General features: G+C 42.5%; 1 protein-coding gene across 1 annotated transcript; it reads right to left on the bottom strand.

The window, feature by feature from the left end:
- Positions 1-1,719: 1,719 nt before the first annotated feature.
- nyap2b (neuronal tyrosine-phosphorylated phosphoinositide-3-kinase adaptor 2b) lies at positions 1,720-21,208 on the bottom strand. Its single transcript, XM_015957005.3, has 7 exons — positions 20,048-21,208; positions 17,601-17,802; positions 14,141-14,460; positions 11,069-12,145; positions 7,437-8,678; positions 7,236-7,339; positions 1,720-4,187 (listed from the first exon to the last, which is right to left on the bottom strand). Exons 2-7 carry the CDS (start codon positions 17,777-17,779, stop codon positions 3,900-3,902), a joined length of 3,210 nt encoding a protein of 1,069 aa, XP_015812491.3. The 5' UTR covers positions 17,780-17,802; positions 20,048-21,208; the 3' UTR covers positions 1,720-3,899.
- Between the last annotated feature and the right edge of the window lie 506 nt (positions 21,209-21,714).

Consider the following 21,714-nt stretch of genomic DNA (forward strand, 5'->3'; position numbering starts at 1 on the left):
AAACTTTTTTCCATTGACAATTTTGAGGGATAAAGCTGTGGCATTTCTGTATAATGAAAAATATGTGTAAAAACAAAAAACAAATTTCAATTTCTGTATAGATAATAACACTTTTTAGTAAAATATTTTGTGGCTATGAACATTTTACATTTATATAATTAAAATTTAGAATGTAAGGGTTGTATTGATGTATTGAAATTTGAAATATTCCAAAAAATGGCACCACAGCATGTAAAAATGTAAATGTAAGTTCTGGCGAACTTGTTCTATGGCAGGTCTTAAAGGGTTAAAGATTCTGAGGGATAAACATGTGTGATTTTTCTGGACTAATTCTCATCATTATCAAAAGAACTGCACGGACTGGAAAAGCTGTTGGGTAAATATCGTAATGACCCGGATATAGGACGACCCCAATTGTAAGGCGAACCCCCTTTCCAAGACTAATCTTCAGGAAAAGACAAAAAATAAAAAAAATAAATCACTTTTTAAATTGACAATTTTTATTGAGCAAAATGAAGAGTGGCGTGACGTCACGTGCAAAGGGTCAATAAGACAACCCCACATTTTAAAATAATTTTCAATGAAAAAAAACCTTGTCTTATATCCGGGTCAACACGGTAATTGTTTTCTGATTTTTGTAAGCTGATCTTGTTTTCAGAGTGGTTGATTTAAAGGAGCATGGGGCAAAATGCCCGGCCATATGAATAACTGCAGCTGGCATGGGAGCGCACACAAACTTGTTACACAAACACAAAAAATACCATTACCTACTAAGGTATTAGTCCTGCTTACAGGTTGGGCTGTAGATCAAATGTGACATCATTAAAAGGACTCTGGTGTTCGGTTTGGAAAATGTCTGGTCTCTAAATATTCAGCGGTAACAGCAGCTGTAGCACGATCACAGCTAATGCTACTGCATGCTAACTCTCTCCGAGTCATCAGTGAGGTCATATCAAGCTCTAAACACAACTTATAATGTTTCTTACCTGGTCACAAGGAAATGAGTATATCAGCATCCTCTTTTCAGTCCCAGCTCAAGTTTAAGCAGCCCCCGTTCATCAGTCGCATATCTGATATACTGTATATTAGGCTCCCCGCCCGACTTTTATCAAGTTTGGTTTTTGACTCTCGAGATGCCACTGATGGGATTTGAGTAGCGCTTGGTTGTTTACCGCTTGCGGTAGACACCATTCCCACAGTTCTTCTTCATTGGAATCGGCAGGCTGGGCACAAAACAGGCTTCTTCCCACAGCACTTCTTTTACTTGGGGGTTTAATGGCAGTTGGCAAGAAACATTAAGATGCATTATCGCTACCTCCCGATCTGGAGTGAATCAACCACATACATTTTCTTCTAGTTGCCAATTGAAGTCGCATCCGTAGGACAAAGCAGGAAAGCCAGTAGTGAACTGCAGTGCATTTAGCAGCACACAGCCTGTTAAAGAAAATGGAACGACACATGGGTGGCCTCATTTTATAATGCTTCATCACCCATTAGCTTTCAACAAAAAGACCATGCATAGCTCCTTTTTGCTTAGATTTTGGCCCCGTGCTCCTTTGAAAGAAGAATGTTCAAAATTAAAAGAATTTTTGGGGGGATTTCTCCTCGTTTAAATTGTTAAATACTACCACACAATCAGTGTTCAACTGGTTGGAGACTTTAAACCCCAACCTGCATGCAAACATCCAAAGCTAGGGGAAATAAATCATTTCAACAGGATACAGTTTTTCCATAGCAAGTTTTGAGTTCATATTTATTCATTTCTCTCAACAGAACCCAAGTGACAATCAGAATACAGTACGTCTTTTTTTTTACCTCAAATATGTTTTTTCCTTTTCTTTTTTCGTAACGCAAAACGAGAACACTCAGTGCAATACGACAGAGGACTGACAGTGTGGTGCTCTCTCTACCTTTTCACAGTGCACGTTTATACACACAGAAAGATTGTACATCATCGTTATTACATTTCCGACCTCCATCCAATATGACGGCGCAAAGTGAATGTCTTAAAAAAACAATCATTTCAAAGTTGCGACTTGCATACAGTGTAGCTTGGCACACACACACACACACACACACACACACATACAGTGTAGCTTGGCACACACTCACACACTCACACACTCACACACACGCACACGCACACGCACACACACACACACACACACACACACACACACACACACACACACACACACACACACACACAACACAAAGGGATCTCTGTATCACTGATCCTCACCAGAGAGGTGGGCTACTGCACTCTCAGGACTAGCTCGTGTCAAATTCACACTATTTTGGCAATGCTGACATTGCATTTTATGTGCAAAAGAGGACCAATTGAGAAGATGTAATAAGGGCAGTTGAGGTAGAGGGTGAGGCCAAGGAGGGGAGAAGGAAACCGTAAGCCTGAATCAGTGTGTTAGAAAACGAGGGTTAGTGCAGCTATTCTTTTATTTTTTTACTCAATTGAGCCGTTATGATTTGTAGGCCATTGTGTAACCTCTGTCCTGTCTTTTCTCAGAGAGCGGTATTGTCTTACGATAGGTCCTTTAAAAAAGATTTGATCTTAGAATGTTTGCTAGCCAATTTCTAAACTGGGAACATTGTCAAAGACAACCAAACATTTATGACTGCATGTCACACACAGTCACTCTCCTGAGGCTTTGCCTTCTAGCCAATAAATTAAAAGATACATGGCACAACTCATTACTCTTAACATTTTCAAAAAATATATAAGCATAACATTGAACGTTATTTCTTAAGCAAGTGCATATGGCTATTATATTCTGCAGTAAAATTAAGGAATCTAAAAGCTTAGGTGTTGATTGTACGGGCTGAGCGCTGGCGTCGAGTGTTTACACTGTCATGATGCATGCAGTGCATGGCAATGCAAGGGTGCTGGTACTCACCAGCTGCTGCCAGCTATCCTATTTTAAATGACCAGCCTCCCAACCCGTATCTTGCTTTTGCAGGCTTTGGCTGGTAGTCAAAAGTAAACTATTCAATAATAATGTATGCTCTTATTTACTACCTTACCCAATCCACTCTCATGGTTTATCTAGGACTACAGCAGAAGCGTTTGACACGTGTTCTCACCTCAACAGGAAGCCAGCTAACAGACTTTCCAATAAAACAGCTTCAACAGGGTTTGAGTTACTGACCTCACTGCTTCCCACTGTAATACATAAACCGAACAACAACATATTTCCCGTTTCTGTTCTAGGACCCACTGTTGTACATTCTAGAACATCCGTGACCAGACAGAGAGGCCTGGCAGCTAACGCACGCTGATGTTCACTCCTCTACTTACAATACAACTGTGAACTTGTAAAGTATATAGTAACAGAACTCAGCAGTTCATTCATAAGAGTGCTTATGAACACACACACAAAAAAAAGAGTTGGGCATAAGAACATTATGCTACTACAGTACAAGTATTGATAGAATATGCTTTCAAATGTAAAATAACCTAAAAGAAAGTAACATTAAACAAAAATTAGATTGCATCTACAGTACCTCTACTATACATAATTTAAGCTGCGTTTTGTTCCCCATCTTCTTATTTAGAAAATATCTATTCATCATTGAATATCTACTCTACTATTTTAATACAAGAGTCCAGTCACATGAAATAGAAAAATATCAAATATCACCAGTGATGATAAGAAAACGTGACAACCTGAACAAGCAGAAATATTGCTGTGGTAACCACCGTAGTTTTTTTTTTTTTGTTGTTGTTGTTTTTTTCTTTGACATCAGCAATCATCCCTCTGGTGCTCTTTGTAGTTGGCCCGAAACTGTCGCTGCAAAGCGGAGATTCCGTACAACCAGGCAGTGAGAGAGGGAGTGGGTATCTGAGGGGTATGTGGCATGGAGGTTTAGGTTTATTAGGAATGTTAGATGGCTGTGTCCCAGAATACGGTTGTTTGTGTGGGATACGGGGGAGGGCGAATCTTTTTGGTCCCACTGCTCTTTCCCGATCCTGGGAGCACATTTGCACTTTCCTGTTTGCACTGACTTAGCTCCGGCTGCTTGTCCTCGGTTCTATCTTGAGGGGGAGGTTTCTCCAGATATCTCTGCAGGTGTGGATGCTGTCTGGAGCGGATCTGCATGCACAGGGTACGTTTTCTCTCTATTTGTTCAAGCATGGTGGTGTCTCCACAGACCCATGGCATCTGGAACATCTGAGGCACAAAGTAAATGGATCAGTTGAAAAAGAAGAACACTCCATTCAGAATAATTTATAATCTTTTTAAACACCAAATAAATTATTCATGAAATGTTCGTTATTCTTTGGGATTTGACTGGATTCTAGTAGTCATCCCATTCTCTGCCAGTAGGTGTCAGTGTTTACAGTAACACACCAGAGCCAATTAAAGTGACAGTGTGTATTTTCCCTGGCGATGGGGGGCAGTCATTTCTAGGGGTGTAACGGTTCATGGGGAGTGTTGAACCATTTCGGCTAAGCCTGTTCGGTTCGGTCCACTTGCGTAACATTTCTGTTTATTATTTTTTTGTTAAATAATACATTTTTATTTGCATGATTTAAGTGCAGCAGATAATGTTCCTAGGCGAGTTTCTGCACGGTCGCTGTATTAAGTGACACATGATGGCTGCACGTGCCCAATCTCTATTTATAAAATGTGATCTGCAAATTCTAATCAATGCGTTTCATTGCGGATCAAACCAGCTGGCTGTCAACTGCGACTGTGGAGCCTGTAGACGCTGTAGACGCTGAACGTCGTGTCGCCCCTCCCTCCCTTTCACACTGTGCAGGCATGCAGCGGCAAAAATGTAAACAAACACGTCTGCTGAACTTTTCCACAGGGACAACTGATGTAAAGTCTTCATTCTACAACGAAAAAATACGGCGCAGAGCAAGCTAATTATTTAATTAGAGTTTTGAAGAAGAAACTCTGGGCAGTTTGAGGAGAGTTTTTAAGGCTCAGCGCAACACTTGTCTGTCTGAACGTGACACTCATAGCCGTGCAAATAACCTGTGAAATAATTAAATACATCATGCTAGATCAGCAGCCTATGATGACACCTGGTTCTGCTGCTCACTATAGGAGCTGCTTTAGATATTAAAGAAAAAAATAAATATAATAATAATAATAATAATAATAATAATAATAATATACCAAAAATTTATTGAACAGAGCTCTTCAAAACACTGAACCAAACCGAATACAATTTTAACGTACCGTTATACCAGGCACATACATAAATCATTGCATGCATGCATTATTTTTGTGTTCAAGTAAGACCTTACCAACAGATGGCCATTAGGGTCAAAAATCGTAGGAGTGCAACCTCCAGAAAAACAACAAGAACATCAGAACTTGTGTAACGTCCAAAAGGATGAATTTTTCACCACCTAATTGACACAGCATAACCTTTCATACATGCCAGAAACTGCAAAGTCAAGGCTGCACCAGCTGAAGGATCCAGACGCACACATCAACCTGTGCCCACTTATTGTTCCTCCACGCAGATATAAACAATCTGTCCCAAGGTCTGACGCATGGGCCAGACTGCTGAATTCTTCACTAGCTACTGGAAGATCCTACAGGATTTTAGTTATAAGTTAAATAATCAAATGCGATTAATAAACAAGATGTTTAAATGAAATGTTTGAATAATCTGTGCTCAAAGCAATGATGGCTTTAAAATGAATATTGCTCTTACAATGACCCATTTCAGATCTTATGATCAGTACGCGTTTGATTTAACATGTTAATCATTGTTTACACTCTTTCACATTACAATAAGATACAGAGGAGTTTTAAGACATTCTCATTCACAGTGTTAAAAACATCTTTGTATCTGAAGGAAGGTGTGGCTTTCTGAGGAACGTTTTGGTAAAGCCTTCCAGACATGGCACATTCTCATTTGCCAGAATACGCCAGAAATGATAAATAATGAATTTATTAAAGCAGGATTTACTTCCCGATTAATTCAGTTTCTAGCTGATCCCCGATTCGGCCAAATCAGGAAAGAAGCATCTTTTGAAACCATCTCCTTTGACCTTAAGTCAAAACCTTTCTGCGACGCCGCAAGTGATTACAGACACAACAGCTCTTTTCAGAGCTACTTCAACTCTCAGATATCCACCTTGGACACCTAATCTGCAGACCCTGGGTTGCATCTCATGGCAGGGGAAGCTGAACTCAGAGGAAGCTACTAATCTCTGAGTGTTGTGGTTTCGACGTCCGGTGACCTCACCACTCTGACTGCCGGGAGCAACTCATACCAGGGTATCGTAAGCCTGCATACTGACGTCTAATGAGGTTTTAATCAATAAACAATTCTCTAGTTTATATCAAACAACAAATAATTTTACACCCAGATTTCACAATTTCTCTCAAATACAAAGAATGGTTGCTACAACTTCTAGCTTCCATTACATTTCACACATCACATTAAATCACTCCAGATCCATCACACCACATCTCATTATTCATATCTTGTCATGTAGAAATTGTTAGTTTAGGAAAATAATTAAATTCATTTTATAAACTATATACTGACTCAGTCTGAATTAATACGAAGTGTGTTTATGGTCCCTGAAGAAGCAAAGAACCCTAGAATCTTCTGATTAAACATTCAAAGATCATTCAGATAGATCTTTCAAATTCGTATGGAATCATCACATCTTATTGGTCGTAATTAACAAATGTGTTCCACTACTACACTTGCAATGAGTAAAGAGGTTAATGTGTAAAAGAACGTTTAGTAATGTTGAAAGTTTTGTAACCATTTGCTACAAATGAGTAAATGCATTCTGTCCTCATGGGCTTCCGTAGAAGTAAACATGGTGTCCAATATGGCGTTGCCCAGAGACTTAGACCCACTCCCACGCATTTCAGACCCCATTTTGATGGTTATACGTTATGAAACCACCAATATTTTTCAACAACTGGGTATCTTTTAATTCATATACAACATTTCAATGGATATTTCCAGAGATTAATGGTACAAACTATATATATTGTCACTTTAACATTCAAAGAAAAAAAAACATTTAAGGAAAATATTTGCTTGCTTATCATTTGACTGCTCACATTTTACTTGCACATCTCAAAAACCAAACATTGTGTCAGGAATAAACATCTTGGTCTCAGATTCTTCGAATGGTGAATTTGAATGGATATTTTAACATGTGATCATTTCTAATGCAGGACAAACGGAAACGATAGTTCAAAAAGACAGCACCAACCCACTCTGCATACCTGACTTTGGTGTGCCTCTGCTGCCCTCCTCTGTGGAGTCCCTATTGGAGAAGGATTCGTAGGCATTGAAGTTGAGCGACTATATTTTGGTGGTGTTTTAACATCTGAAAACAAACAAAAAAATCATACAAGGATTTTATATAATATTTACTGAAGCACACAACAACCCTACTGCATTCAACACTGGGGTGGAAAACGAACCATTTCCAGTTCCAGTGGTAATTGGTGGGCTTCCCGATGGTTTTCCATGATGAGTAGGTGTAGTTGTGGTTGAATGCTGGCCTGACATTGTGCTACTATTCCTCTCTTGTGCTTTTGATTGGTCCGTGTTGCCGTTTTCTCTTCTGTCTCTTCGTGGTGTGCCATCTGACCTGTGCGCTCGTTCCTTTTCACTCCTGTGCTCCATTGCAGAAGGGCTCTTGGTGCACTTGACATCCGAGCCATTGACACTTCTGTCTTTGCTATCCCGTCTCACTTCAAGGCCAGTTCTGCTCAGATCCTTGCTCTCTTGCCGGGGTAAAATAAGCGGAGGAAAATCTCCATTCAGACAGCTCTGATCTCTTCCTTCATGTTTCAGCTCAAGCCTGTCCTTGTTCCTGGATGTTTGCTGTCGAGGCAGGATCTCAGGTGGTTGATCTATTCTTCCTTCATGTCTATGTTCAGTGTCACTCCTTTCTCTCTCTTTTTTTTCCTGATGAGGTGACATTTCAGGACGATTGTCTTTGCTGTCATGTCTGTATTCTGGTGCATTTCTAGGTCTGTCTTTGCTCTCTTGTCGAGTGAGAAGATCTGTTGCTCTGTCTCTGCTTTCAAGCTTTGAGTCTGTCCCATTTCTGGCCCTCTCTTTGCTATCCTGTCGTGGTAAGAGCTCAGGAGGATGGTCTAGCAGTCTCTCTCTGCTTTCCTGTTTGTAGTCTACACCATTTCTTACCCTCTCCCTGCTGTCTTGTCTTGGAAACAGTTCAGGTGGTTGATCCAGCAGTCTGTCTCTGTCTTTGCTGTCCGGTCTTACTGAAGACTCTAATCCATGTCCTGCAATTCGATCTTTGCTGTCTCTCCTTGGCATCAGATCACCAGTACTAACTCCTCTATCCTTGGAGTCTTTTCTTATCAAAGGTAGGTCTGAAGAGCCAGAGCCCCTGTCTTTGGAGTCCCGTCTCACAGAGACGGGTTCTAGACCACTGCAGGCCTGGTCCTTGCTATCCCGGCGAACGAGTGGTGTATCTACACTGCTACAATTGCGGTCTTTGCTGTTGCGTCTATGAGGCAGAGGCTCTACATTGCTACTGCCTCTGTCTTTGTCTTTATCTTTGTCTCTTTCTCTGCGATGAGAAGATTCTTTGCTGTGGCGCTCCTTGGAATCTCGTTTGGACTCCTTGCTATGACTGTGCCGTTCCTTACCTTCTCGTTTGGACTCACTGTGAGATTTCACTTTGGACTCAGCTGCAAAAGAAAGAAAAAGAAAAAAAGAGATGATTGCTGATAGCGGCTGATGGATTGCCATCTAGATGGCAATTGTGGGGTTATACATTTAGAAGTAAAAAATTGAAATGATCATTATGCGTAAAAACTGAAATATTATCATGCAGAAGTTCATTGATATCAGTAATTCAAGTTTAATGGTAAAACTAATCTATAAGATAGACTCATTACATGCAAAGCCAGATACTTCCTGCCTTTATTTGGTATAACTGTGATGATTATGGCTTACAGCTTATGACAACCCCAAATGCAAAATTTCAGACAGTTGAAATATTGTGAAAAGGTTCAATGTTCTTGGCTCAAAGTGCCCCACTCTAACCAACTAATACATCCCAAACTCCTGCAAATGGTTTCTGAGCCTTTAGATGGTCTCACAGTCAAAGACGAAATATAGAAATAAAGAAACTTTTGCATGACTTTCTGATTTTTAGAGTTGTACCTGTACTTGTAAATTTAGTGATGAACAGTGTTTCTGCAATGCCCCCTAAATACCTCTAGGTGTCAGTCATTGCTAGTTTTAGAAGAAGTGATGAAGCTTTGAAGTCAGCGTAAATATTAAGGGACCACAGGGACAATAATATACATGCAATAGTTCCCTGCAAAACATTTATTGTTACATAAACAATTTTGAATCTATTTTCACTATGTTCGTTTCACTACTCTATTTAAAATATAATTACATCAATTAAATCATGACAGAAAGAATAAAAAACATAACTGGTAATATATCGTACGATCTGCATGTTGCATCTGTGCTTAGGTTCAGGTAAACAAAGCCTGACCGTCCAGTGGCGTGTTTAGGCAAAACATTTTAATGCAACTGGATGCTAACTTGCAAAACACAGTATGTTCATGTGTGTGAACCATGGTGTGAACAAAATTGAATGTGGTGATTAACAAATTGGTATCTGGGTCAGGAAAGCTTTTGTTCCTTCAATTGCCTCAGGTTCATAGAGAAAATAACCTCTGTTTTGCAACATCTATGCTTACAGTACAATCTAGTAACAGTAAGATGAGAAAAACAATGTTTACGAGCCATTGCTGCCTGTTTTGTACCTGATCTGTGCTTGCACGCATGTGTTATGTTCAGACATTAATAATGTAAAAAGCCTGTCAGCCAGGATAATGTACATACAAGATGTGGAAACTGTTTATAACCCATGTGGGTCTGGATAATAAGTCACAATCAAATGGCCAATTTGTTAATTATCACCTGGACTTCCTGGCATCTAAATGAAGCATCTTAACGAGAATACCTATTTTCCAGTATTTAATATAGTTTCTTAAATGCATATAACTCTCAGGATCAAATAAACATCCATTTGTGTAATTAAACATCCATGGTAGTCAATTCAACTGCATTCCAAATGAAAATAAATCTAACATTCTCAGTTTGCACTCCTCCCATCTGCACAGCTGCACCCGCTGCCTGATTGGCTTCATCATGTGGCAAGTATGTGCTGATTGGACAAAACAGATTTTAGTTCAGATGCTCTGCTATCCCCATCAGCCGCTCAGTGCTCCTCTGTAGACTAGCATGCCCTGAGCTGTGATTGGCTGCTTTACCCACAGGGAGGAAATCTGCAAATAAGAAACAGGGATTTTTTTCCTCCTTCCTCTGTTGCTATGTTCTAGTTGCTACGAGCCATGAGAGAGGATGGATGAGTAGAGTCTGAACGGTTCATTATTATTTATGTTTAAAAAATGCATTTTGAAATCCAGTTTCGGAGCATTTGATCAAATATGTTATGTGAATTTTTGTAAAGCATCTTAAAGGTTTGGAAAAAGATGCAACACTGCTGCTGCAGGTCTGCTCCAGTTTACCTGAAGGTCAAAGCCCACGAGAATTTGATAGACGCGTCTCAAAAATGTCTTACTGACCCAGTTAAAATTAACTGTCATTCACAAAATTATGAATTTATTTTGAGAATTTAAGATTTAAGGATATGCAGAATAATTAAGTTAGCACATCAACAGTACTTTCACCTATGCGTCGTGTCTATAAACCAAGTTTATCTGAAAGGTTCATATAAAACAAATTGCACGGGATTTAGATTTTTATGCATATTAGAGTCTGTGTTGTTTTCCTCGGTAGAGATGTTGGCAGAATCTTGAGTGTGGCATAAATATCTGTATTTAAATATGATGTTTACATATTTAAAACTAATCCCGCCTGATGGCCTAATGCCATGAGTAGGTTTGTGACCTGCTGTCCGCTTTAGTCTCTAATCTCCTCAGATTAAATCATACGATCTGTATCCGACTTGGCTTGGCAGGCCTAGATTAAACCAATGGAATTTTCAGACATTGCAGTTATTGTTGAATTGTGATGAATTCAATAAAATTCTTACTTTCTCCAGGTTCTTTGGACTTTCTGCCACTTGAGTTTTTCTTTAGCATGTTCCTGCCTGTGGTGAACAGGTTTGTTAGTTCATCTAGTGGACTGGTGGGTGTTCGGGAACGACCTGTTGACACATTCTGCATAGAGCCGTGGAGTCGTGCTGCACCGTCCTGAGGAGGGGAGCCTTTGCCGTGAGGGGTAGCAGAGGCGCTCCGTGGGAGTCCCGCAGGGAATGGCATTGGAGCATCAAATGGAGGTGTGCGCATTAAGCTCAGGGGGGTGAGGCAGCGGCCCATGCTCACCGGTGATGGGCAAGCAGAGTGGCTACGCTGATAAGAGGATGATGATGATGAGGATTTGTAAAGTGTACAGGGGAGTGGAGGTGCAGAGGAGCGTCCAGAGATGGTAAGCGTCGGTGTGGCGGTGAGCTCCCTGCGGAGGTGAGCGGAGGAAGGTGGCTCTGTTGAAGAGGTGGGGGATTTGCTATGAGGCTGGTTCTCTAGCATTGGTAATTTAGTGACATCTAATGGTGTGAGGGGGGACTCGTCTGAGTTGGGTGAGCACTGGGCTGGTGCTGGTGGAAACACCAACAACGGAGGCCGGTGGGTGAGTAAATTGGGGAATGGTGCAGGGATGTCACAAAGGGGAATGTTTCTAGGTGTGGAGCAGCGACTGAGAGGCTCTGGGTCGTAGGGCAATGGGGTGGGACATGCTGAGCGACATCCTACAGGATCGGTGCGGTACTCCATATCATCTAGGGCTGGATACTTCATCTCCTCATACACAGACTCTCCTGGCTCTTCATCCTCACCCTTCAAGGGTTCTCGCATCCCAATATCAATCCCACCCATTTCTATGTAGACAGGTTCATCTTCACAGTCATCTGTGGGACTGTCGTTGGTTTGTGGAGGCGAAGGGTTTCGTTCACAAGGGGATGTGGTGTAGTGTAGGAGTTTGGATGGACAAATCCCACTGCTTCCATGGCTCTTAATGTAGGATTCATCAAATGAAACGCTCAGCTGTGTGTTGGGGTTTCTCTTGGGTTTTGGGGGTGGCATCCTCCTGCAGTCCTCACTGCATCCTTGAGCTGCAAAGAAATAAAAAGACATACAATCTGAACGTGTATACATTGACTGAGTTCAGAAATAAGGTCTTGTTTTTAAGAAAAAGAACAAATAAAGTGTGATTCCACCTTTTTTGATCAAGTAAATAATTGTCACACCTATTTTTGCTGCTGTGGGTCGACCGCAGGTCAGTATTTTGCTGAGAGCAACACCTTGCGTCATGTGATAAGTGGGACTAGTTGATGCATATGCAAGTTTCTAGGTCACATGTATAGCAGAGAAGCAGTATGTGAGTATCAGATCTGGGTCACACACACACACACACTGTGGAGCTTCTTTTTGATAGTGGTGACGTGGTGTAAATCTCTTTAGATGTGCTGCAGTGAGCCTTTTGGTACAGTATTCATTTTCCTAGATGCTACTGTACAATTCTGTTTCTACTCACCAATTTCAGCCACTTCACTATGAATCACTACACTAAGACTATTTTCAGGTCAGACAGTGGAAGGCTTGGGAAAGAGGAGCTCCTTATTCGGAGAAGAGGAGATGAGCGTAGTGAAGAAGTGAACCATATTTAAAATTTCCAAACTGCAGATTTTACATCTTTAATAATTCACATGCCAGATGGCCCAGACATGCATATTTCCAGTAACTCTATGACTCACCACCATGCATGCACACACCATGCACATGCCTGTACACTCATGAAGAAGAGAATTTGGGACACACCGTTCTTAAAGCTTAAATGTTTTGATGGTGGATGTTAGATTTTCCTCACAAATAATTTTATGCAGTTTTGTAATTATATATTTCTTTGTTTACAAACATGATTCTTTGGTTTTGTATTGGAGTGGGATAATGTAATGGCTGCTATATTTAAACTGATTATTTGTGAGATCCTTTCCCCTTGATACCGTCAAAAAATAAAATGTAGAAAGGTTTTGTTCATCGATTACTGGAGTTATTGACGCATACAACACACATATTTCTAAAATCTCCACCCATTCCTTTGTGCCTGCGCCTGCATTCGTTCGTGTGCGTGCAACAATCTGCACAGAAAAGCATTTATTCTTCCTCCCTCCTCTCTAAATTACATTACAACATAGCAGGATAGATAAACTGATAAAAATCAGTGCCAGTTATGAATCCACTCCTTCAAAGAGCCTTCAGCCCATGTTTTTTTCTCTTCTCCTCTCTCTTTTGCTTCCTCTTCCTTCTCCCCCCCTCCCCCCATAGCTGCTGTGTTTACCCGCAACACCCTCCCCACCGCTCTCCTCTTGGGAAAAAAAAATAAATCTAGGTCAATCGCTCCTCCTGAATGAATTCTACTCTGACAAGCTCCTCCTCTTTCAACACAGGCACCCGCTACAGAGCATGCAAACCTCCCCTCAGCCAGGGACACCCCCACACGCTCTCCCTGATTGGTTGTCACGCTTCAGACGTTAGCAATTCTAGAGCCCATTTGGTCTGAGCTGCTCAGCCTGGCTGTGATTGGCTGGGCTGCAGGGGGTCTTGTTTCTGTGGGACGGTTGCCGTGGTGCCCAGGAAGATCTGTTTTCACACAACCATCCCCACCAATCTGAGCCAGGCTGGGTGACTCCCTAAACATCACATTGGCGGCAAAGCTTGCTCAAATAAACTCAAATGAACCCAAAGCATCCTTCACCCTCAAGGTTTTCTCTTTTGTCTGCTCCTGCTCTCCTTGTTGATTCAAGATTCTGACTGAGACTAAGATGCATAGAAACCTTAATACATATTTGTAGACTTAGCATTAATTTATCCTAATATTGAATACTTATTTTTTCACCTAATTTTTTTTTAATCTGTAATGCTGTCAAGAAAACTCTTTGCAAGTAGAAGGTGCAACCCCTAATTTGACATTATGGTGGCTGGAGTGAGATTTTCTGGGTGTAGCTGGATTTCATGCCAGTGTGGGAGAAACGACTCTGATGAAGGGACAACAGACAGCAGCTAAATATAGCTGCAGCACTTTGGTGTGAAGTGCCACCAACACTCACCATCACATCTGTCCCCACGGCAGGTGGACACGGGGCTGTGATCCACTGCCTCAGACGACATGCTAAGCTTGGTGGCCGGGTCCCTCCTAGGTTTGGGTGGAGGCAATTTCCTCGACGTTGGACTTCCCACTTCCTCATCTCCACCTCCTCCCCCGCCGTTCCCACCACCGACAGAGTGAAGGGACTGGGAACGCACAGAGAAGCCCTGGCTGCAGGCAATGCCATGCAGGTGCGACAGGGGCATGCGTTCCTGGGGGTCCAGCATGGTTATCGAGCCCATTCGCAAGTGCTTGCCTTCCGTTGCTATGTCCTCACCTGTTCTGTTGCAGCAAAAACGAGAAAAAACAAACATAATTTGCATATTTGGTGCAAAAATAACCCAAAACCAAACAACATTGCAACAAAAAGTACTGGAATGCAATGCTGCTCTGCTTGTGGATGTCTGTTATCATTACTGACAACATGAACACATTCAGGGCAGGGTATTGATTTGAGTTTAACCCTGAATATGACTAAAGCCCATCACACACTCTGGAAGCTCCCCCGCCCCCAACCACTGTTAAACAATCAATCCTTAATGAATGGGTGATTGGTCTGAATGGGTTATTGCTGATAGCTGAGATTTGTGTGTTAATGGGTTATAGGAAGCTGGGTGTGTGAACATTTATGTAACTTGCTGGGTTTATTATGTCTTGTGATTTGAGTATATAGTTTATAAACATTATGTATCCGACAAAAATATTCAAAATGGTGTGAAGCAAGCTGAAACTGCATATGTTTGCTGTGCATGTCACATGCAGCGTGCATGTGTGTGTGTGTGTGTGTGTGTGCGTGATTGTTCAGTCTGTGACTTGCTGACTCCCTCCTAGCCAGCTGCTGAACAGAAGGTGCTTGGTAGGTTCACTGACCAGGGGCTTAACTTTGCCTAGCAACAGGGCACCCATGGAAACCAGACACAAAACCAGCTGCCACTGCATAACAAAAATAAAGTACATGTGCACACCCCAACACGTGTGCATGTGACCATAAAAACCCCTTTGGAGTTTGTTTAGAGGGTGAAGATTGAGGCAGAAACCTGTGGAGTCACAGATATCAAGCGGGGGGTGGGGGGGTGGGGGGGTGGGGGGGGGGGGGGTACATGGAAAAGCAGGAATATAAAAAATATTATATTTAATTTAGTTATTTTGGTTATTTGACAATTCAAACAGACATGGGCTCACATTTTTTAGGAAATGTTATTTACAATGTGGAACAACAGGTGTCAGCAGAACATAGTTTTCCATAGATTTTTGGTTTCACATTTGTTGCGACTCCTGTAAACATTGGCCATGTGCGTGTGTGTGTGTGTGTGTGTGTGTGTGTGTGTGTGTGTGTGTGTGTGTGTGTGTGCGCATGTGTGTGTGTGTGTGTGTGTGTGTGTGTGTGTGTCTGCAGGTAGTTGGGTGTGACTGGGGCACTGGTGGCTGTGTTATTTATAGGATATTTGCCCAGTGATTGGCTGGAGGACAGACCACAGGTGGAATTGGACCAGTGGAAATGGACTTGTTGTTGGGCAGCTCTGGTTCTGATTGTGATATCGTGTGGCAGAAAGATAAGCAAAATACACACATGCCTGAGCGCGTGCGCACACACACACACACACACACACACACACACACACACACACACACACACACACACGTACTAAAGGTACTTAGAGACGTTTAAAATTTGCATGCACATGTAAATACAAGAAAATCAGTGGCTCTGTGGTTGTGTGTGTGTGTTTCGGTGTGTGTGCTTATGGGGGGACTATAAAAATACTCTTGCGTGTTTGTTCCTCTGTGAATGTCAATAGCTTAGTGCTATTTGAACTACAATATTAAAGAAAGCCTAGGTGAGGAAACTTTGGACCCTCTCGCTGGTTTTGATTGGCCTGTGACTGCTCCAGCTGTCACCGGGCAGAAAACATCTCCTGTAGCTGAGCTAACAATCTCCCTTTAACAAGTTTTTCTGTTCTCACCCCTCGCTGTAACGAGATCTCTCCCCTTAACCCAATCACATGGGCCATTTGCTCTTCTCCTACTCTCAGCCGCAAACTCATTTCAGTTGTAATTGTGTTCAAGTCCACGTGTGCACACGCACACACACACACACAAGCATCTGTGTGTGTGCTTTGGTTGCTCACAGAAACAAGCATGCACAGTGAATGTTCACCCTCTCTCATTTAGTTATGATATAAATGGGTCATCTCTTTGGCCCACTTCTAAAGCCTCCTAACAATCCCAGCTATTTTCTTGGCTCTTTTTTTGCTTTGGCAAACACAAAAACACACTAGATGGGTCACAAAGCAGAAGCTGTCACTTCCCTCAGGCATCAACACGCCTTGTTCACCAGGTTACGGCACAGAACAACAGACCACTAATGTGAATAATACATTAGAAAATAAATAAATAAAACAAAACAAAGAGTCATTTATCAGCCTCTCAAATACAAAAATATCAACATGAACTCTGAATAAACTTTTTCCCACTAAGTAAGACTTTAGAGGACAGCTCTTTTTGATCGCATGACCTTTTGACAGAAAAGTGATGGGGATCAAACTCTGAGCAAATCAGATAAGAAGAGCAGCATCCGCTCACATATAAACACTCAGCTCCTCAAAACTGTATCAATGTACTATTGGATACGAGGAGGAGCCACCAGCAGAAGCTGAAATACTTTGTGTCGTCTCTGACAGCTTAAGAGAAGACACATTTTATAAAATCACTGAGAAGAAAAGTCCATCAACCCTTTGTTTGTACACTGAATGATTAGATCGTTAGAAACATGTTCTTCTGTTTTTGTGTAGATCATGAATGTATTGGTGTTTTTTCACCAATGTGTTCCTATTACCCCACAACACAAGCACGCTGTGTACACATGCTTGTCATGTTTTAAGTGTAGGTGTGTGTGTGTGTGTGTGTGTGTGTGTGTTCACTGACTGTATTCTTACGAAACAAGGTGCAGCTTTATCGCAGCAAATTAATAGATGAAAAATCAGCACAATGGTGAAACCATAACACCCAGAAGGGAGCATTCTCTGAGCAGCAGCTGCATAACAAAACCATCACTTCAATCCACGTTGTCACAGCTCAGCCTCTCATTTTGAATCCTTCATATTCCAAAATAGCGCAGAGATAACCTCACCACAAGGACGAGTCCCAAATAAGTTGAGAAATTAATTATCTGGTGTAGGTCATGGGGTACAGCAGTCCACACAAGTAAACTCCAAAATATAGCAGCCTGCCACCACCACAGGGACCCCCCCCCCTGGCCACGTGTCCCAGTTCCTCAGACCTAAGGTGAATCCATTCACATCTTTAAACTTCCAGAAAGAATCCCGCTGATGCGCAACATTTGAGCTCAAGCTAGAATAAAAATAAATATTCTAGGACATCAGTGGATCTTTGATGGATGCGTGAACTTATTGGTCACCTACCTCCGTATGGCTTCGTCCTGTTTTCTTTTCTTGTCGTTTTTTTCCTGCAGGAATGCCCTATTTCTCTCATTCCTGACGTGGTCCAAGTTCTGAGCAATCAGGCCGTTGTAGGCTCTCAGCCCGTTCTCCTCAACGTAATGGAAAAAACTGAGCGAGTCCTCCTCTTTGGAGCTCATCATTCTTCAAGTCTTCCCGCTGCATTCTAATGAAAACACACAAGAAGTTTCAATCAGCAGACAGATTAATTACGAAATTGTAGCATGACATGCTCTTTTTCTTTTCTCTCTTTTCTACCTGCAACACAAGCATTGATCTGTAGCTTTACTTTTTATTGTTGGCTTTGAAAGTGAGATGAAAACAAACAAACTATTTAAAAGCAATTGACTTGAACTTGAAGTTATTTTTATGTTCATGTGTCGTTTCTAGCCTATAGAAAGTTTATGTTGGTAGTGAGGCGTGCATCATGTCAGGCTCAGAAGACACTGGCATGATGCAAGTCTCTCGGTGGTTGTTTCCTGATCACACAATGCACGCGCTTACACATAAGAGCTCACATGCAGACATACATATGCAAACAGATAAGGGACTCAGCACCAAATCATAACTTCCTGTGTGATTGTGAATCAGGGTCGAGTGCTCATTTTTTCTGCTGCATTTGCACGTTTTGTTGGCTGACATTGCCACTGAAACCGTGTGAGAGTGAAATTGAAAAGGCAGCTTTCATCTCCGACGGTCGTAACGTGTGTCAGGCTCAGATGTGAAAATGTAGCATTCGTGGGACAAATGAGATCAACACAAACAAAATGAACAAGTGTCACAAGTCTATGAGGCGTAGCGGTAAGTTAGCAGCTACAAATATTGCAGCTTTTGTGCTCTAGACCCACACTTATCGTCCTCCTCTGCTCTTTGATTGTGTTAAAAAGGCTCTTCCGGACTGCTTCACTTTGCATTGATACTGCAGGCAAATAATATGTTTAAGTGGAAAAAAAATCTGTTTAAAGTGACTTTGTTTGAATCATCCACTACCAGTGTGCATGCAAGCACAGAATACATTTGCTTGAAAACCCTTGCAACTGCATGCAACAACGTGTGCGTGATGTGCAACAGCTCAATGTGAATTCAGAGAGGCTAGTCGTGGATGAGAAGAAGATAGAGCATGGTTTTATGTAGGTCAATGTTTTCAGATCAGCCTAAGACTCATGCTTGTTTATGTGTGAGAGAAGCGCTGAGTGTGAGTGAGCGTAGGGAGGGGGAAGGGGGCTTGTGATAACTGTGTGTATGTTTGTGTGTGCGCAGGGAGGCAAGGGCGGCAAGGGGGTCTTGGAGGGCAGCCAGATGGAGATTGCAAGGCCAACAAATAGGCGGGCCATTGTCTGGCCATCCTCAACATCCCTCTGCCTCATGTCTGTCTATGAATAAGCTAGCCATGTGGACTAGGTCAGCAGGTTCATCTGTAGGTTCCACTCCACTTTGCAATCCTCAACGCTGTTCGGAAGATATTTGAACAGGTGAGGGGAGAGGACTGACAGAAGTCAAAAACAATTATTGTCTCACAGCAGAGTTCAAATTAGGGAACAGAAGCCAGGTGTCAGCTGGTGTGCAGACTCTTCTCTCTTGAACGTCAGGTCTCATCAATAGTACGTATGCTCACATGCATGTCTGAAACTGAAAATGTCTGAGAGAAATACAGATCGGTTTCCATGAAAGCAAATGATGTGCACCAATAAAAGGTGCAGAGATGAGAAAGCACAGTTCAAACAGTGCTGCAGCTGAATTAAGCCTGCCTGCCTAATCCCTCTAAGCCTGCAGCAGCACGCTGCACTGGAATCAGCTTGTTTATCACACTGTTTTTGCTGGCCAAGCCTTTCACAGTGGGTCGTCCTTTCATAACTCATTGGTGTAAAAGGCAACTACTGCTAACTCATCTACGTGAAAACTAAATTCAACGACCAAAAAAGTAATCTCAGTTTCCCCTCTCCCTTTAGCCTTTAGTCCTCTGTTTTTCTATCTAACCCCTCCACCCCGTTTTAGCCCCAGATGACATGAGCTGCAACAGTTGGAACTGAGGTGCGCTTTCCTTTAAAACTAAATGATGGTGGCACTCCATTTCTGTTTCTAGGCAACCATGTCACAGGAGACGGCCAGCATGGACATTCTGAAGACACAATGTCAAAAAGATTTCAAGGCCAGCAGTCTGGTGGCCGCACACATGGATGCTCGTGCGTGCACACACACACACTCGTGCAATCTTCGGTGCATTGCAGTGGACCCAAATTAACCCCAGCAAACCATTGCTTCTCTCAGTTGATATGAAGTGCTACAGCAGAAAGTTTTTTATATTTAGTAGACTTTTTGGTAGACTTTTGCAGCGTGACCATCGTGATGTGTATGGCATCTTTGAAATTCTTTGGGAGTAAATGATGAGGAGAAATGGGATGCATACTTACAATAGAGTTGTGTCTTGAAGAATTTGTTGACTGAAGTGTCTTCTGTCTTTCCCTTAACCCACCGTTCAATCATGTACTCTGAGCTAAACTGGGGAACCCACGCAAAAATCCTCTTAAATCTACAAGGACATTCATCCATTGTATAGTTCAACTGATTGACCTGTTAGATTGAGTCCCTGTGACGCAGGATGAGGATGGTGCCAGAAGGGAGTTGGGCCATTGGGTACTCAACCCAATGACCACTTTCCTGGGCCAGAATTGGGGCACCTCCAATCCAGATGCTGCCAGACTCCAAGCTGGGTGTCAGCTTCACTTCTCCACACATCTGCACATGCTACAGAGGAAAGCAGAGCAGTTGAAAAAAGGGTGCAACTGCAGGCAATTTACAGATGCACGTGAAAAAGTCCTCTCGCATCTCCCGAGCAGGCTGTCTCTCAGGTGTTCTATTCCCAAATCGATTCTTCTTCGGTTTCAATCTTTGTGGGCGTCACAGAAATAATAAAAAAGATAGGTCCTCTCTGACTCTGCCCTCTAGGTTGAGACAGAGGCAGACCAAGATACTGCATCCCCTACCGGTTCCTCCGGTTCAGCTAAACCGATCTGCACAGTCCGTCTGTGCTTAAGCAGATGACACCAGGCTTCCCAACTATAGATCAAAACATGAACACGCCTCTCTCTCTCTCTCTCTCTCTCTCTCTCTCTCTCTCTCTCTCTCTCTCTCTCTCTCTCTCTCTCTCTCTCTCTCTCTCTCTCTCTCTCTCTCTCTCTCTCTCTCTCTCTCTCTCTCTCTCTCTCTCTCTCTCTCTCTCTCTCTCTCTCTCTCTCTCTCTCTCTCTCTCTCTCTCTCTCTCTCTCTCTCTCTCTCTCTCTCTCTCTCTCTCTCTCTCGTCTTTTCTTTGCATTGATTGTGAGTTGTGCCTGAATGTGTTGTTATGCTTTCAGCACCACGGAGAGCTCTCTCCCCTCCAAAGGCGGGGTGTGAAGGCGGGGAGGTGAGTGGGTGGGCATGGGGGCCAAGAGAAAATAGGGGGGAGAAGAGTTGAGGGGAGCGAGTAGGAGGAGTCACAGGGTTACCAGGGTGTGACCTCATTACACACAGCCTCCTCTTCCCCTGGCAACCACTGCGATTCCCCTTCCTGATGCCTCCTCCTCCCTCTCCCATCTCTTACAGCTCGTAAACAAGAGTATGTCACAAAAACACTTAAAGAGAATACACCGTGTTGCCCTGCAAGTGACTTCATTACATGTATTATGGCCAAAACTAATCCACTTGAGCAAACTAAAGAGCAAGGGAGCAGCACTTTGCACTTTTCTCTACACACGAACCAACATGCTAATGAAAGTTGAAAATGTATTTGCATAAACACAAGAAGCAACCAAATCCCGTGTCAACATGTTCCCAGAGGCAATAACAAATACAGGATTAAAGAAAGGACAGAGTTGAATCTGAGCTGTGTTTTGTCACAATTCACGTGGCACTGCTTGGCTGTCTGGGGGACAGGTTGGTTTCAGCGAGGCTGTCAGTTGTTATGTGTTGGGAGGAACTGGCACAGGGTGCAAAGGCAGGGGTCTGAGGGAGGGTGAGTGCATGATGCAGGTGGGCGGAGGGACCGGGTTTGCGTGGATGGATTAACACCATCAACACAAAAGGATTAGGAAGCACAGAT

Source organism: Nothobranchius furzeri, chromosome 11 (assembly GCF_043380555.1).
Source record: "Nothobranchius furzeri strain GRZ-AD chromosome 11, NfurGRZ-RIMD1, whole genome shotgun sequence".
NCBI classification, from domain to species: domain Eukaryota; kingdom Metazoa; phylum Chordata; class Actinopteri; order Cyprinodontiformes; family Nothobranchiidae; genus Nothobranchius; species Nothobranchius furzeri.